Source organism: Elgaria multicarinata, chromosome 13 (assembly GCF_023053635.1).
Source record: "Elgaria multicarinata webbii isolate HBS135686 ecotype San Diego chromosome 13, rElgMul1.1.pri, whole genome shotgun sequence".
Lineage (NCBI taxonomy): Eukaryota > Metazoa > Chordata > Lepidosauria > Squamata > Anguidae > Elgaria > Elgaria multicarinata.
Window position 1 is genome coordinate 12,125,000 of NC_086183.1, and position 17,156 is coordinate 12,142,155.

At 46.6% G+C, this 17,156-nt stretch overlaps 1 protein-coding gene across 1 annotated transcript in view; it reads right to left on the bottom strand.

Annotated features, from left to right (window-relative positions):
• The window catches only part of SLC9A1 (solute carrier family 9 member A1), a 107,382-nt gene that overhangs the window by 15,201 nt on the left and 75,025 nt on the right, over positions 1–17,156 (bottom strand). Inside the window, exons 3-8 of the mRNA XM_063140465.1 lie at positions 13,708–13,958; positions 8,149–8,366; positions 7,647–7,849; positions 4,044–4,133; positions 3,131–3,201; positions 1,346–1,519 (exon numbers count right to left, since the gene is read on the bottom strand). Of these exons, the coding sequence (XP_062996535.1) occupies positions 1,346–1,519; positions 3,131–3,201; positions 4,044–4,133; positions 7,647–7,849; positions 8,149–8,366; positions 13,708–13,958 (1,007 nt within the window). The remainder of the gene's footprint in view (positions 1–1,345; positions 1,520–3,130; positions 3,202–4,043; positions 4,134–7,646; positions 7,850–8,148; positions 8,367–13,707; positions 13,959–17,156) is intronic.

Below are 17,156 nucleotides of genomic sequence, written 5' to 3' on the forward strand. Positions count from 1 at the left end.
GCTTGTGAACCACCCAGAGAGATTCGACAATTGGGCGGTATGGAAATGCAATAAATAAATAAATAAATAAATAAATAACTGGGACAGGGAAATAGTAGGAGAGGCATTTGGCGTTCCACAGCAGACTGTACAGGCAGCTTCTGAAGGCCACCCTGGATTATTATTATTACTGTTGTTATTATTATTATTATTGTCTCTTTTCTTGCTCGTGGTGGTTTTTCTAGACAGACATGACGAGCTTTGCCAGGTCATGCTGTCTTTTACTGATTTAGGAATTTCCTGACAATTGAGCATGTTTTAAGGACATGGAATAATGGACTCAAGTTAAAGGAAGCCAGATTCCAGCTGGACAGCAGGAAAAACTTCCTGACTGTTAGAGCAGTGTGACAATGGAACCAGTTACCTAGGGAGGTTGTGGGCTCTCCCACACTAGAGGCCTTCAAGAGGCAGCTGGACAAGCATCTGTCAGGGATGCTTTAGGGTGGATTCCTGCATTGAGCAGGGGGTTGGACTCGATGGCCTTGTAGGCCCCTTCCAACTCTGCTATTCTATGATTCTAAGTCTAACTGCTTTCTGGATGTTCGTGTGGATGCATTTTGGTAGGCCCAGTTTCTGAAGGTTTTCTGTAAAAACATTTTGATGTGATGCTTGTGACTAATGTGACTAAAAGAATAATAGTGACCTTTTCCTGTTGCCATAGTTCTTTAACTTCCATGGCCAGTGGTGTATATTTTCTCTTCTCATTATTATTATTATTATTATTATTATTATTATTATTATTATTATTATTTTCTCATTCATAGTGGTTTTTCTAGATGGACATGACGAGCTTTGCCAAGTCATGCTGTCTTTTACAGAATCAGGAATACCCTGACAATTGAGCATGTTTTAAGTATGACTGCTTTCTGGATATTGGTATGGATGGTAGGCCCGGTTTCTGAAGGTTTTCTGCATAGCTGTTGTTGTTGTTATTATTATTCTTTCTATACTGCCCGATAGCTGAAGCTCTGTGGGCAGTTCACAAGAATTCACAGATAAAAACAGTGCCAACAATGAAAATATACACCATTTAAAAACCAATGTCAACAGCTAAAAACCATTTCAACAGAACTTTAGACACGTTCAGACAGCGGGCACGGAGGCTCCACTGAAAAGCATTGGCGCCAGTTGTCAAGATCTTTCCACCATGTATAACAAGATGAATGTATGCAGCGCGCATTGATGTTTCAAAAGTGCTAAGTTTCTTCCACCATTTAAGGTTGGGGAGGGGCAGCTGTGAGATTTCCTCCCCACCCCCTTAATGAGTTAACCACCCTCCTTCCCTTGCACTCGCGGTGATACTCACTGCATAGAGACCGTGGAAACGGCGGAGGGGATCTTGCCCACTCCCCCACTCTCCACCAGCTCAATCGCTTGCTTCATCTCCATCTTGTGATAGAAAGCGATCAGTTGGGGCTCTTTCGATCGTTCCCCAGCAATCAGGCACTTTTTCACATATTTCTTGTTGAAGCGGTTCAGCCTTCAGAGAAGCCCCGTGATTTTTTTTGGGGGGGGGTGTTGGGGGAGAAGGGGAGATGAGAAGAAGAAGAAGAACATAAGGCTACAATAAAACACCATCTGTTCGGTCTGGAGTTCATGCGTGGGGAAACTGTGGTCCCTCCAGACGTTGTTGGACTAAAACTCCCATCATCCTTGACCTTGGAGGGATGGGAGTTGCAGTCCAACCACATATGGAGGGCCTCAACACAGGCTTAGCTAGCAAAAGAAAACCACGTGAGCTGCCCTGGGGTCTTTGGCGTAGGGATCCCGAAGAAATTCATCTGACGAGCTTTCATCAGCTCGAGTCCTCAGACTTTAGTTCTTCTTCCACTCTCTGGCCCGACTTGATCTGCAAATGAATCGGGCCAGCGAGCAGATTTTCCGTGTTTTTTAATTTGCAATCTGCACAAATTATGCAAAGGTCGGCCATCATTTGCAGAAATTACGCAAATTGCAGGTCGGATTTGCACAAATCACAATTTGTGCAAATTACGGCTGACACACACACAATCACAAAACGTAAAATGCTCCTGGAGGTTGGGGAAAGACAGCAGCTCAGCTCACAAATGGAAGCTGAGTAGGGCACACCACAGAACTCCAGGGAGCCCAGAAAGGACTGGATTTCCTGGCATCAGACATCCTTAACTTGTGGCAGAGTGGGATAAATATTAATTAAAAACAAACTTTCGTCAGGCAGCATACAATCATTATAAATAAATAAGAGACATGGAGGAATAATGTGAATAAGACTGGTTAACGCTACTCTTAGGGAGAGTTTATATACATATGAAAGTCAGATTTTTTTCTCCCTGTGATGGTGAATCTATAACCCTCAGAATTATTTACACTGGAGATGTCAAACAGAAGTAGCTGATATTTACGACATCTTTGGGGAATGTCCAAGTGCTCCTTCCCTGTTTGCTTTTCAATTAGGTTTTAAAGGACTTTTTTATTTATTGCAATCTGCTTTTTGCTGGAATCATGAGCTGGGTTTATTTTTTTCCAGCTGTCTTCACTTTCATTTTAACTTGTAATACGGTTTTATTGGTCTACTCAAAAATTGTTTGTACTGCTGTTTTTAAGTGAAAAGTAGTTTAGATATTATGTTTTCAAGATATGAACTGTAAGCGGCCTTGGGGAAATGTTTGTTTTGAAAGATGGCATCTACATAAATTATTATTATCATTCATCTCTCTTTTCTCGCTCATGGCAGTTTTTCTAGATGAACATGACGGGCTTTGCCAAGTCATGCTGTCTTTTAATGATTCAGAAATTTCCTGCCTATTGAACGTGTTTTTATATATGACTTCTTTCTGGATGTTGTCCTGGATGCATCTTGGTAGGCCCAGTTTCTGAAGATTTTCTGTAAAAAAAATTATGTGATGCTGGTGACAGATGAGACTAATGGAATAATTATAACTTTTTCCTGTTGCCATAGTTTGTAGCCAGTGGTGTATATTTTTCTCTCTTTACCTCTTCCTTTTCTACATTTTTGTCATTAGGTATTGCTATGTCAATGAGGTAGGTGTTTTTGTTGTTGTCTATAACTGTTATGACTCATCATCATCATTTCTGGGTTGGCAGCACTTACTTGTCCTTCCAGTGGTGATGGCCATAGTGGCCACATATATCCTCAATCCCCGTCAAAAGATGATCCAAGAACTGTTTTAAAAAGAAGAAGAAATAAGAAATGTGCATTCGCCTTTCATTCATTGCACTCTGCTTGTTCATCTTTTTACCTGCAACAGAAGCCCAGCCTCATGATATAATTTTATACCTGGTACTAAGGAGAAATACAATTCTTCCCTTCTTAAGATTATCTTTAAACTGGACACAGCCTGGACAGCCCTTCAAATAGAGGATTGACCTCTGTAAAGTCAGACACACGGCCACCCTACAGGGCAAGATGTTTCATAATCTACATGCAGCTGCTGAGAAGCCCCTCGGTTCTTGTGTCACTCAAACACGCTTCCCCCTTAGATAGGATACACGGAAGGATCTCTCCTTCTGAACTTAGAAAGCAGGCAGTATGATACAGAAAGCGGCAGTCCGTAAGTTATCCTGAACCTAAGTCATTTAAGGCACACTCCTATGCATGTTTAGACAGAAACAAAAGGCCTACAATTCCCAGCATGCTCCAGCCAGCCCTGGAGCATTCTGGGAGTTGTAGGCCTTTTTTCCCCACGGGTAGAAGAATAGTGAATTTGAGAACACCTGGACAAGGTGCAGTGCACAAGGAAGCCTGTAGGTGGCAACAGACACCTGTACCAACCAAAGCTACATTGAGTCAAGCAATGTTATGTTTTTCGGATGGGGATTATGGAGAGGCCTGTATACTTTACAGGTTATTCACCTACTCAGGTTATTACCTACCATATCTGGTTACAAGGTGCATCTTGTAAACAGATATGAAGGAGAGGAGTATCGAGATGCTGGACAGAGCTGGTGGACACTCTCACACTCACACACAGATCATTCACCGCCAAGTGGAACAAAACGGTTACCTGAGTGTGAATTTCTTCATTGATGGACCGCTTGGTCTCTTGTTTTTTCTTCACAGCTAGAAGATCCACCAAAGGGCGGATAGTCATGCCCTGTGGAGAGACATGGCTGGTTAAATTCAGTAGGCCCTAAACAAGGTTAAATTCAGTAGGCCCTAAACAAGGTTAAATTCAGTAGGCCCTAAACAAGGTTAAACTCAGTAGGCCCTAAACAAGGTTAAATTCAGTAGGCCCTAAACAAGGTTAAACTCAGTAGGTCTAAATAAGGTTAAATTCAGTAGGCCCTAAACAAGGTTAAATTCAGTAGGCCCTAAATAAGGTTAAATTCAGTAGGTCCTAAACAAGGTTAAACTCAGTAGGTCTAAATAAGGTTAAATTCAGTAGGCCCTAAACAAGGTTAAATTCAGTAGGCCCTAAATAAGGTTAAATTCAGTAGGTCCTAAACAAGGTTAAACTCAGTAGGTCTAAATAAGGTTAAATTCAGTAGGCCCTAAACAAAGTTAAATTCAGTGGGCCCTAAACAAGGTTAAATTCAGTGGGCCCTAAACAAGGTTAAATTCAGTGGGCCCTAAACAAGGTTAAATTCAGTGGGCCCTAAACAAGGTTAAATTCAGAATGCCCTAAACAAGGTTAAATTCAGTGGGCCCTAAACAAGGTTAAATTCAGTAGGCCCTAATCAAGGTTAAATTCAGTAGGCCCTAAACAAGAGTAGGTGCCTGTGCTTGGCTGGATTCATCTTGAGCATTCCTCCAGTTGAGCTCCAGTCGTCACTCCTTATGTTTTATCCTTGGAGAACCAGGGAGCCAGCAGAACTTGACAAGGAAGGAGAAGGCCATGAGGAGCGACTGGTTCTATAGCCCACGTCACTCCTCAATTGCAGAGGTCAGCCAGGGCACCAACAGGCCTGCCAAACATGGGAGTAGGAAAATCTCCAAGAGAGGCAAGGAATCCAGCTGAAGACACAAACCTTTGTAGACCGACCATCTGAATGGACTCCCTACAGAGGACAGACGGCACCACGAGTCCAAAGCGGACCAGGCAGGGGTCTGACCACAATAGCAGAACCATGGAAGGCTCCTTCACCTCCAAATCACCCTTGTTTTCTCCCGTACATAAAACCAAAGTTTAAATGTGCACTGCATTTTTTAAGTGTACAGTTAAAGAAGCGTACACCTAAAAATAGAAAGTGTGAACGCAGCAGCACCGTGTATAGTTGTCGTTACGATTGCAGGGAGAACACAAATGGCTCCTCCTCCCTGTAGAGTGTAAACTTGGCAGCTAAACTAGCTTCAGTGAAACCAGTGAAATGGACCTAGAAGTTCCCTGCAAGTGGAAACATAGCACATCAAGGCTAAGGCTAAAATCTTTCTCCTTGAGGGGCTAGCTGGCCCCACAGAGGCGCACAGGGATCCCCAAGCTTGGCAGCATTCACCTGCTGGGATGTGGGCGCACTGCGGATCCCAGGCTGGTGGAGGAAGGTGCATCATCAAGGAATGGGATTGAAAGCACCCGGCTTTGGCCTTATGACCAGCGGATCACGATCTGGCTTTTGGGGCTGGGTCACAAAGCAGGGACTCTCCTGGATCCTCCTGGGTTTGATCCAAGCCCTCGGACCTCCTAACGCAGCTGATTTGAGCCCTGTCCCAGCAAAACAGTCAATATGCCGAGTGAAGTGCACAGCAGGAGGCAGGGCTGAGGGACATCAGCTCCCGCAATGCACTTAGACAAATGGGAAAAAACGGTGGCAAAGCCGACGTGGTGGGCGCACTGCTCTTCAGAGCGGATGCACCAAGAGCCACTCCAGCGACAGGGCCGGCAATCAAAATCACTTCTTGGAGGGCCACAGGGGTAAGGATGGCGGCTCTTGACCATGCACCCTATTTCCCACAATGGTTAGCCAGATGTAGGGTGACCATATGAAAAGGAGGACAGGGCTCCTGTATCTTTAACAGTTGCATAGAAAAGGGGATTTCAGCAGGTGTCATTTGCATGCATGTAGCACCTGGTGAAATTTCCTCTTCATTACAACAGCTAAAGCTGGAGGAGCTAAACTGTGACCAAATTTAAAAGACGGCAGGGCACCTGCAGCTTTAAATGTTGTGATGAAGAGGAAATTTCACCAGGTTCTCCATATGTACAAATGACACCTGCTGAAATTTCCTTTACAGTACAACTGTTAAAGATACAAGAGCCCTGTCCTCCTTTACATATGGTCACCCTAGCCAGATGCATCTGGGAAGCCCATCATTAGGATCTGAAGGCAGCTCACCTCTCTCTCTTGCCCCCCTAGCAGCTGGTATTCAGAGGTACATTATCTATGAAGGTGGAAGTACGACTTGCAACAAAACGTTGCCGCATGGAATGCTCCTGTCCAGGGGTTCCAGCCAGTCAGCAATACCGTCCTCCAGGATACTCCATTCTATTCCACATTATCTTCCCCACCGCCTGACAGCATTCCATGGTTACTGAGCATGCCCACTGGACTGTTTTGGGATTTCTCCCCACCCTTAACCTTTAAGGTTTTCTTTTCTTTTATATATATCCATTCCTTTAAATCTCAGGCCCCCAAAGCCTGCTGATACCTCCCTCTTGCGCATGGATGCGCATGGACAGTGCTGTTATAGGCAACAACGGCACTCACAGCCTGAACATCAGAAATAGAGGGAAAGATGATACACCTCTTTCTCTGTGAATTCGCCCAAGGCCTTTTAAATCGCTAGCAGCCACCAATCACATCCCCATATATTAAATATGTGTTGTGCAAAGGAGTGCTTTCTTTTCTCAATCAGTTTCATTGGGTGTACCTGTACCACCACCACCACCCTGAGTTCTAGAATTTGAGAGGGGGGGTTGGACAAAAGAGAGAGAAAAAAGGACAGATGCATTTGTGGCAATTGCCAGTGACCCAAAGGCAACAGCTGCAGCTGGAACTATTTCTCTGGAGCCCTCAATGGCCCCATTCAGAAGACACTTTAAACCACAGCTTTAGCCATGGTGGTTAAGCCAGACAGCCAGGTTGCGTTCAGAAGACATCTTAAACCATGGCTTTAACCATGGTGAATAGAATAGAATCATAGAATAGCAGAGCTGGAAGGGGCCTACAAGGCCATCGAGTCTACAAGGCCATCGAGGTTAAAGCCATGGTTTAAGGTGTCTTCTGAATACAGCCTGGCTTTCTGGCTTAACCACCATGGTTAAAGCCATGGTTTAAGGTATCGTCTGAACAGGACCAATATCTGCTTCCCCCTTCCTGTCATCTGTCAATTCTTAAGTTTGATGTACACATGAAGTGGTATTTCAGACTGTGAGGCAGAATATCGCCTATGTTACCTCAGAAAGCTAGCATGGCAGAAAGGAGTCTGGGATACAGCTCTTTCCCTCATGTGATCACTTGTGGTTGTTGCTTTAAATGTAGGGGGTTGTTGCCATTTTGTTCCTACATGGGGAGCAATGAAAATGGCCTACCCCTCCTGAAAAAGTGGGTCGGCCCATTTGACCGCCTCAGGTTTCTACCACTTCATTCTGCCGCTTGAGTAGGCCTCATCAGACAAGTGTTGCTGAGAGGTCCCGAGGCCTAGCAAATAGCGGGCCTATCTGCAGGCCTACCTGCACAAAGACTGTGAAGAAGATGACCGTGATGATGGCCGTGAGGAACATATCTCTCATGGCGAAGTGTTCATACTCCAGGAGGTAGCCCAGGGAGAAGGCGATGGCCCCTCGCAGGCCACCGTAGGCAATGATGAACTGGTCCTTCGGGGTCAACTTCACAATGCGGAATTTGTTGATGAACCATGTCAGCCCCAGGACACCTGAATAAAATCATTTTTTTAGAAAAGAAAGGAGTTATTAAAGATAAAAGAACCGTTTCAAATTATCTGGAAATGAAAGCTCCACAGAAATTGTGCCTATTCGGAATGGCCGAATTTCACATAGGGGAAGCACCATTAGCAGCGGGAAGTTAAAAAAACAACAACCCTGTGTTTTGAGACACTATGGCAGTGAGGTGTGAGCACAAAGCAAGAGATATCAAAACACACAAGGGCAAGGAAGACACCCCACTCCCTTCACCTCCACTGCACCTTTTCCCATCAGAGCCTCCGCCCCTCACCTAAAACCCGGGCAATTGAGCAGAAAAACAGGGTGCTAATGACAAAGGTCCAATTCCAGTGATGTTTCCCGGCCACCGTGGAGACGCCAAGGAAGATAAAGATGAGGGTCTCGCTGACGCTACTCCACATCTTCAGGAAATACTTGATGGTGGTGTGGGACTTATGGGAGATGTTGGCCTCCACGTAGGGGCGCATCACCACCCCGGCAGCAATGAGCCTGCAAGGGAGGAAGAGATGTGAAGCGGAATGTCACAGAAGTCAAGAACAGACCATTTATTCCCCCCTGAATCCCTGGGAGGCCTCTTCCATCCGCATTCTACGAACGGCTAATGCTTCTTTTGGCTCTCAGACTGAAAGGAAAGGGCATAGTGGCAGATCACACGCTTTTCATATATAAAAGCCCAGAGAGATGGAACTCCTTTTCCCCGCCACTGCTAGGAGCTGCCTGTCTGAAAGCACCCTCGCACAGCCGTTGATGTCCTCATTTTGGGCTAGATGGGCTCAGAGCAAGGTGCTTCTTTACAGCTCATACTGTAGGCCATACAGTAGCTCAATGATATTTATTTATTTTCTTCCTTAGGGAACCCAAGGCAGCGTACATAATCCTCCTCTCTATTTTATCCTCACAGTGACCCTGTGAAGTAGGCTGGGCTGAGAGTCCGTGATCAGCCCAGAGTCACCCAGTGAGCTTCCATGGCCAAGTGGGGACTAGAACCCAGATCTCCCGACTCCCAGTCCAACACTCTAGCCGCTACGCCACACTGGCTCTATATGTAAGTCCCATCTCCAACATCTCTAGCTAGGTTCAGGAAAGAGCCCTGTCTTGAATCCTGGAGAGCCCCTGCCCCGCGTGCTGAATCCATCCTTCTGGTTTTTCCAGGGCCACACCCCCTTTCCTCCAAAAAGTTTCTTGATTTCCCGGCTTTTTGTCGTGGTTCCCTCTGGCATTCACATGTGCTGGTAAACCGTCAAGGGACACCCAACCAGAGAGACTTCTTTTATTCAGGGAAAACTCACTGTAAAAAGCTTCATGGTTACCCACTTCAGAAATACTTAAAGCTGATTGGTGGTGAGAAAGCTTTAGGCTCTAAGCTAACGTACAGTCAAAATGCTACTTCCTACACTTTTGTGCAACTGTTTCCACCCCCCATTCTAGATGGAGGAAATGCCTCTCCTTAGCCATCAGAGCTTTAAGGTGCAATACACTGGGGGTGTTTCTATTTTTGGTATATTTTGCCTTTGGCACCACCCGTCACTGGAATGCGGCTCCCAAGAGCATCTCTGACATTGGGACCCAGGAACATAGGAAGCTGCCTTATACCGAGTCAGAAAACAAACCAGAGAGTAACAGATTCCTAACGTGGAAATAAAAATGAGTGGAAAGCCACGAGAAGCTGATGGAGCACTGTACTGTTGCCACTGAGTGGCGACAGGGTTTCAGGCAGGTGTTTTCCCAGCCTTACCTGGAGATGGTGGGGATCGAACCGGGGACTTCCTGCATGCAAAACAGGGGCTCTACCGCTGAGCCAGGGCCCCTCCCACTGAATTCGCCTCTCGGGTTGAAAGAGGTTAACACCGCAGCCACTGCTGCCTATCGTGAGCTAGAGGGGTTGGAGGGCTGAAACGGGGTGAGTCCTTGTGTTCCTACAGTAGGAGGGTGAGGGGGAAACCACAGAAGATTGGTAGCTCAAAGCTACATCCCTGGTTACTGTGCCACAGAATTACGGAGCAAAGATCGGCAAAAGAATTCCCTGCAGCAGACAGAAACCTTTCTCCTAAGAGGACGGAAAGTCTTTTCCTCCCCCAGGAAATATATTGGCAGTCATGGGTGCGTCCAGATGAGGCTTTTATTGTGCAATCGCACCGCCTCGTTCACAGAATTTTACATGTATGTGTGTGTGTGTGTGTGTGTGTGTGTGTGTGTCTTACACTCAGAACCCTCCTGTGATTCCCCTCCACATCTTCCGCCTTTTTTCTTTCTACGGGAGACCCGTAAAGGAAGAAAAAGACACCAATGCTGCTCAATCACAACTTTTAAAGCTCAGCTAAAAACTTTTCTTTTTCCTAAAGCTTTTAAAACTTGATGTTGCTCGGACTTTATACTGTTAGTTTTACCCTACTCTGTGCCTGTTTACCCTACCCAGTGCCTGTTGCATTCCCTTCCCCTCCTTATTGCTTATTGCTTTACTATGATTTTAGTAGAATGTAAGCCTATGCGGCAGGGTCTTGCTATTTACTGTTTTACGCTGTACAGCACCATGTACATTGATGGTGCGATATAAATAAATAAATAAATAAATAAATAATAATAATAACAACAACAACAACATCGGTAGCACTGGGTGTGCACGTGTGTCTCCCTCTGGAAGTACCCGCCTGTGTCTCCTCATCCTGCTTGGAAGAGGGTGTTGCATTCTAACCAGATGGTCGCCAGCTTAACTAGCAAGCAAGACGTTTTCAAGGACGATGGATCTGAACAGGGATCCATCGGCGAGGTCTTTTTTCACAGAATGTCAGCATTCAAACTGGGGCAGGGAGAGAGAATTCCCCCCCCCATAGCTTTAGCAGCTGGTGGGATGGGGCCCAATCCTGACCAAGACTATGGACACACACGGATATTACTTGAGGACTAGCGGCTGAATATGTGAAAATATTCAGCCTTGGGTTTAAGCACTCGCCACAGGCGAGCAGGAACTGCGTGCAGGCGAGTGCATGGAATTGCATGTAGGTGGGTGAGCGGGCTAGTGGAGGAGGGATGGAGCCCTTCATAACGCACATAGCTGCTAAGTGAGCTGCTGCAGGAGTGAAGCCTCCTCTTCCATGCTCAGCACAGACATTCTCCATCTCCCCTCTGACAGCCCCCAGGTGGCCAGTAAAAACAACAACGTAGGCTCATAGCTTTTGTGGGCTTATCAGAGGTGAGAGTTGCTCATACGAAGGGAGTTAGATCTGATGCGGCTCATTTATAGAGGCAAGTCGTCAGCTAGAGATGGAAGATGCGTGAACGAATTGACCAAACTGACAGGTACAAGTATTGGCGCTTTCAGATGGGGCCTGGAAGGGATTCTAACTTCCTCTGCTGCCTGGATTAGATTTCAGCTCCTCTCCCTCTGCAGGTGGGAGCCATTGTTCCTTCTCTGGCTGATATGTGAACCGCCCAGAGAGCTTCGGCTATTGGGCGGTATAAAAATGTAATAAATAAATAAATAAATAAATAAATAAATAAAATGGCTGACAATCCTGGCTTCACTGGCACTGGGGCCTGTCGATGACTCACACGTCAGGTTCGGTAGAGAGCTGTTGCTATGACCGCCTCTCATAAAACCGGGTAGCGAGGCCCTGCATTTTACTGGCCCAACAGAGAGCGGCTCTACACAATAACTCTATGCGACAAGGAAGCAAAGGAGGAAAAGAACTTGCACAGTGAGGCAGGCATGCTCTCTCTCTCTCTCTCTGGACATGCCTTGTCTACACCATGCCTTATCCCGGGGATCGCCCCGGGATCATCCCTGTGCATCCACATGACACACAGGGGATCCCGGGGGCAGGGAGGGAAGATCCCTCCATTTCCCCGGGATAACCAGGACAGCTTGTACCCTGGTTTTTCCCACGGTCTCGGGATCGTCCTGAGACTGTGGGAGGTGTGGGCGGCTGTCCCAGTTTCGTCCTGGCTCCTCGTGAGTAAGTGTGAGGAGCCATGAGCTAGGCACAGGACTCAGAGCTCTTCATGTGCTACATGCCCATCAGAGGTGGAGAGGGGAGTGGGCTCGGGCCTTTTTAAAAAAAACTTACCCGTATTTCTTCAATTCTAAGACACCATCGATTCTAAGACGCACCCCATTTTTAGAGATGTTTATTTGGGGAAAAAGGGCATCTTAGAATCGAAGAAATACTTCCCTCACCGCCCAGCCAACCTCCCCCCACCCCTCCGCGCTTTCTTCTAATGGTTGTGTCCTTTTCTTTTTTCCCTCTGTGAGAGAAGAAACCGCCGTTAGCGCAGGAAGAAGGGGGGGCATTGAAACAAAGAGTAAGCAATATTTTCGGGCGGGGAGAGAGAGAAGAAGACGCGATTAAGGAGCTAAAACGCTTAACTCTCCAGTCCCGCTCTTTACTTGTCTGTGCACCAGGGGACGACGACACGTGAGTAAGTCCCATGGAAATCGATGGGACTTATGAATAAATTTGACTAACAAAAAACCAGGCGCTTACCCAACCAGCTCCTCCTCGCTCGCATGGCTCGAGGCTGCTGCAGGAGCTTCCTCTTTTCCTCTTACCGTATTGCTTCGATTCTAAGACGCCATCGATTCTAAGACGCACTCCATTTTTAGAGCTGTTTATTTAGGGGGAAAAGTGTGTCTTAGAATCGAAGAAATACGGTACTTTTTAGGTGGGCTCCAGCTCCTTTTCTTAAAAAAAAAAAAATGGTGGCCGCGACATCCTCCTTCCTCCCAGGACGTAGCGCGCTGCATGTGAACGCTGGGGGAGGATCTCGCGATCAGCATATCGCGAGATCCTCCCCCCTCCACCGGGAGGTGTAGACAAGCCCTCTGTCTCTGTGGGAGATTGTGGCTGTGTTCAGACAACACGATAGTCAACAGTGGGTAATAATCAACTCGACAGTTGTTTATCTAGGGTGTGCTCCCCACACAACATGATAATAATCAACCATGGCGTGGATTAGGAGCAGCATTGAAATGACTATTAGTCCACACTGAGTTGACTCACTCATCCCCTGTCCTCTCTCCCCCTCTCAGTCCTCCCACTAGTATCCCATCAGCCATTGCTGATTTTTTTATCAGCCCTTTATTAAGGACCACAAGGAATGGAACCTTGCTGCTGGGCACCACACTTCAAGAAGGACGCAGACAAGCTGGAGCGTGTTCAGAGGAAGGCAATGAGAATGATCAGGGGTCTGGAAACAAAGCCCTAAGAAGAGAGACAGAAACAACTGGGCATGTTTAGCCTGGAGAAGAGAAGACTGAGGGGAGACATGATAGCACTCTTCAAATACTTGAAAGGTTGTCACACAGAGGAGGGCCAGGATCTCTTCTCGATCCTCCCAGAGTGCAGGACACGGAACAACGGGCTCAAGTTACAGGAAGCCAGATTCTGGCTGAACATCAGGAAAAACTTCCTGATTGTTAGAGCAGTAAGACAATGGAACCAATGACCTAGGGAGATCGTGGGCTCTCCCACACTAGAGGCCTTCAAGAGGCAGCTGGACAGCGATTTGTCAGGTATCCTTTAAGGTGGATTCCTGTATTGAACAGGGGGTTGAACTCAATGGCCTTATAGGCCCCTTCCAACTCAACGATTCTATGATTCTGTGATCAGTTTAGGGGAAAGACCACAGCTAAGTAGCAGAGCACAGGCTCAACATACAACAGGGCCCAGGTTCAATTCCCAGCATCTCCAGGAAGGGCTAGGAGAGATTCCTGTCCGAAACTCAATGTTCCAACGTGGTAGAAGGCAGCTTCCTACGCCCCTACCAAAACCCAGTTTCTAGGCCACGCTTGGCCGCTCTGCTCTCCTCCGCTCCGGCCCAACTCAATACGTACGACATGATGCCCGAAAGGTGGAAAAGTTCGGCCGACAGGTATGCCATGTAGCTGTAAAGAAAGACGAAGAGGGGCTCGATGACGCGGATGTGGGACGTGAAGCGGGAGGTGAAGGCTCCGATGATGCCATAGACCACTCCGACGAAGACACCCCCAAGGGACACCACGAAGAAGCTGAGGAACCCCAGGATGATGTCCGTAAAGGTGACCTGCTCGAACGTGGCAAACTCTTCAAAGAGGTGGTAGAGGACCTGGAGCGACAGAAAGGGGAGAAGCCAGCTCAGTTCACAGAAGCACTGAGCAGAGACAGCCAAGAGGGGAGGCCGACATGGAAAGAGGCGGAAAATTAGTATCCTGCAAAGGGAAGGGAAGTGGGGGGGGCAGGGGGGGTGATCAGAAAAGTAGCTTAAGGCCTTAGCTAGATGGTGTGAAATCCCGGGACAATCCACGGGATCATCCCTGCGCAGCCACATCCCTTGCCCTGGGATCTCGCCCTCACCTTTGAGCCCGGTTTTTCTCTGGTCTCGGGATGATCCCGAGACTGTGGAACATGTGGGCGGGCATCACGGATCATCCTGGTTCCTCGCGAGGAGCCAGGACCTGTGCCCATCAGGGGTGGGGTGGGGAAAAATTAAGTTTAAATTAAAAAAAACACCCTACCTTCCTGTGTACGAGCATTCCTGCGCTCTTCTTAAGAATTTTTTTTTAAATGGCGGCTGCGACGTCCTCGCCCTCCGAAGTTGTTGCGTGCCGCGTGTAAACAGAGGGGGAGATCTCGCGATAAAAATATTGCGAGATCTTCACCCCTTCATCCCGCTAGGTTTAGTTGAGGCCTAAGAAATCTATTACTATTATTATTATATTTATTTATATCCCACCCTTTGTCCAATGCTGAGCCTCATGGCGGCATTAAGTATGCTTTAAGGTGGATTCCTGCATTGAGCAGGGGGTTGGACTCGATGGCCTTGTAGGCCCCTTCCAACTCTGCTATTCTATGATTACAAAATTTAAAACAAATACATTTTAAACCTATAAATAGAAATATACAAAGTTAAAAATATATTAAATATATTCCAATATTAAAACATTTAAAATGACAGTTTTAGAAGTCCTTGGCTCAGACAGAGGTCTGGATTATTCTCCAAAGGCCTGCTGGAACAAAAAAGTCTTTGCCTGCCTCCGGAAGCCCATGAAAGAGGGAGCCAGTCTAGCTTCCCTGGGAAGAGAGTTCCAGAGCACTGGAGCAGCCACCGAGAATCATGGTTTAAGATCAGGGACTTCCAAAGGATGCAAAGGGATTGGCCCATTTTATAACCCCGCTGTTTATTTCAATGCCTGTTTATTTCAATGCCTGGATATGCTTTTCAATGCCATATCTGTCGGCTGCCATAAATCAGGTACAAACAGAATGAACAGCCAAATACTTCGCTGCAGCTATTAAGAAGAGATCACAATTAATTAATGGCTGGCAGTAACTGCTATTGACAGATAAATGGTATGGGCGTTGTTAATAATGTGGTTGAACGCCGGTTTTTATGTTGTGTGTATGTTTCTTTAGTTGTTAATTAATATTTTTATTAACAGTTGTGTATATACTGTTTTGTTTATTTCTGTATCTAAGGGCACAATCCCATGCATGTTTAGACAGAAAAAAAATCCTACAACTCCCAGCATGCTCCAGCCAGCCATGCATAGAATTGTGTCCATAATTTACCCCCATTTTATTGTTTTAATACCCACTTTATGTTCAAATTTGTGGGAAGGCCTATGGGCTAAAAACAACAACACACGTATGAACATAATTGCAGAACTTTTTCTATCTGGACTTAATTTTTTTTAAAAAAGAGATAATGTTTTGTTCCACGTTTGAACCAATAATAGTAATGACAAGTCGGACCCTGCAACAAAATTGTTGCAGCGTGGAATGCTTCTGGATCAGGATACAGGCAATCCCTTCCATTCCCTTTCCCCCAGTCCCCACTCCAAGTAGTCAGCCAGTGTTCTGTGCTCATTGAACAGGCTCAGTACTCACTGCCCTGTACCCCTGCCCCTCTATTTCGGAGTGCGTATGCGTAGACACACTTGGTTTAATCCAATCTACATTTAATCATTCTTTGATTTTTCTATCGATGCCTATGTTCACTGGGCAGCTCTTACTTCCGTCCCTGAGAGTGACCTATCCAGACAATGTGACGGCTATTCCTACCTTTAATATGTCTATGTGTCTTTCTCCTGCCTCTCTTTCCAGACATTCCATTCCATTCACCCTCACACTCTGTGTCGTTTTTCTAATTGTCAAGTCTTTCAACATTCCATGCCATGGGACAGTTTTCAGCTTCCCTCCCCACTCAGCTTTCCCCCCAATTTTTTTGAGCATCTGGAAACCTTAGGATAGCTTCTCCCAACCAGGCACCCTCCAGATGTTTTTGGCAACAACTTCCACCAGCCCCAGTCAGGTGGCAGAAGGCTGCCTTAGGGTTACCCAGAGTCTGCTGCTACCTCTCCCTTGTGCATGGGTAGCACAGTTGTGGCTACCTAAGCGTTAACCCAGGAAGACTTGAAGGTATTAGAAAGGATGCTGCCACTGATAATCACAAATAATAAAACTAAACAAGAACCAATCACTCCTGCCCAATTTAATGTTTTCTCTCTTGGGCCATGGCTAGACCTAGCGGTCTAACGCGACGGAGGGGGAAGGATCTCACGATTTTATGATCGCGAGATCTCCCCCTCTGTCTACATGCGGTGCGCGACGTCGTGGGAGGAGGAGGACGTTGTGGCTGCCATTTTGTTTTGTGTTTTAAAGGGGAAGGAGCACTCGAGTGGTCGAGTGAAAAAGTTAAGTGTTGCTGTTTTTTAAAAAACCTCCTGCTCCCCGCCCCTGTGCGCAGTTCCAGGCTCCTCGCAAGGAGCCGGGATGAAACCACGATGCCCGGCCACACATCCCGTGGTCTTGGGATCATCCCGTGGTCTTGGGATCATCCCGTGGTCTCGGGATCATCCCGTGGTCTCGGGATCATCCCGAGACTACTAGAAAAAGCTGGCTAAACAGGCCTGCCGATTTCCTGGGACATATCCCGGGTCATGTAGACGCACAGGGATGATCCCGGGGCAATCCTTGGGATATCAGCAGGTCTAGCCATGGCCTCGGTCTCTTTAAAAACACACACACACACACACACACACACACACACACACACACCTGGCCAAAAGCAGACTGCCACACTAACATTTGAATTATTTATTTTTAGCTACTCTTTTATATTTAGCTATTTATTCCTTGTTGAAGCGCACGGAAGGAGGTCTTCATTGCCAAAGCGTTTTTTCCCCCTTCGGGAGTACAGAGTGGTGGAGAATGCAATAAAAAATCTGTTCCGCTGGTGTTAAAACAGCAAAACTCCAAGCTGAGATTTTTCTCAGAATTTCAGCCACAGAGCTCTTTTTGAAAA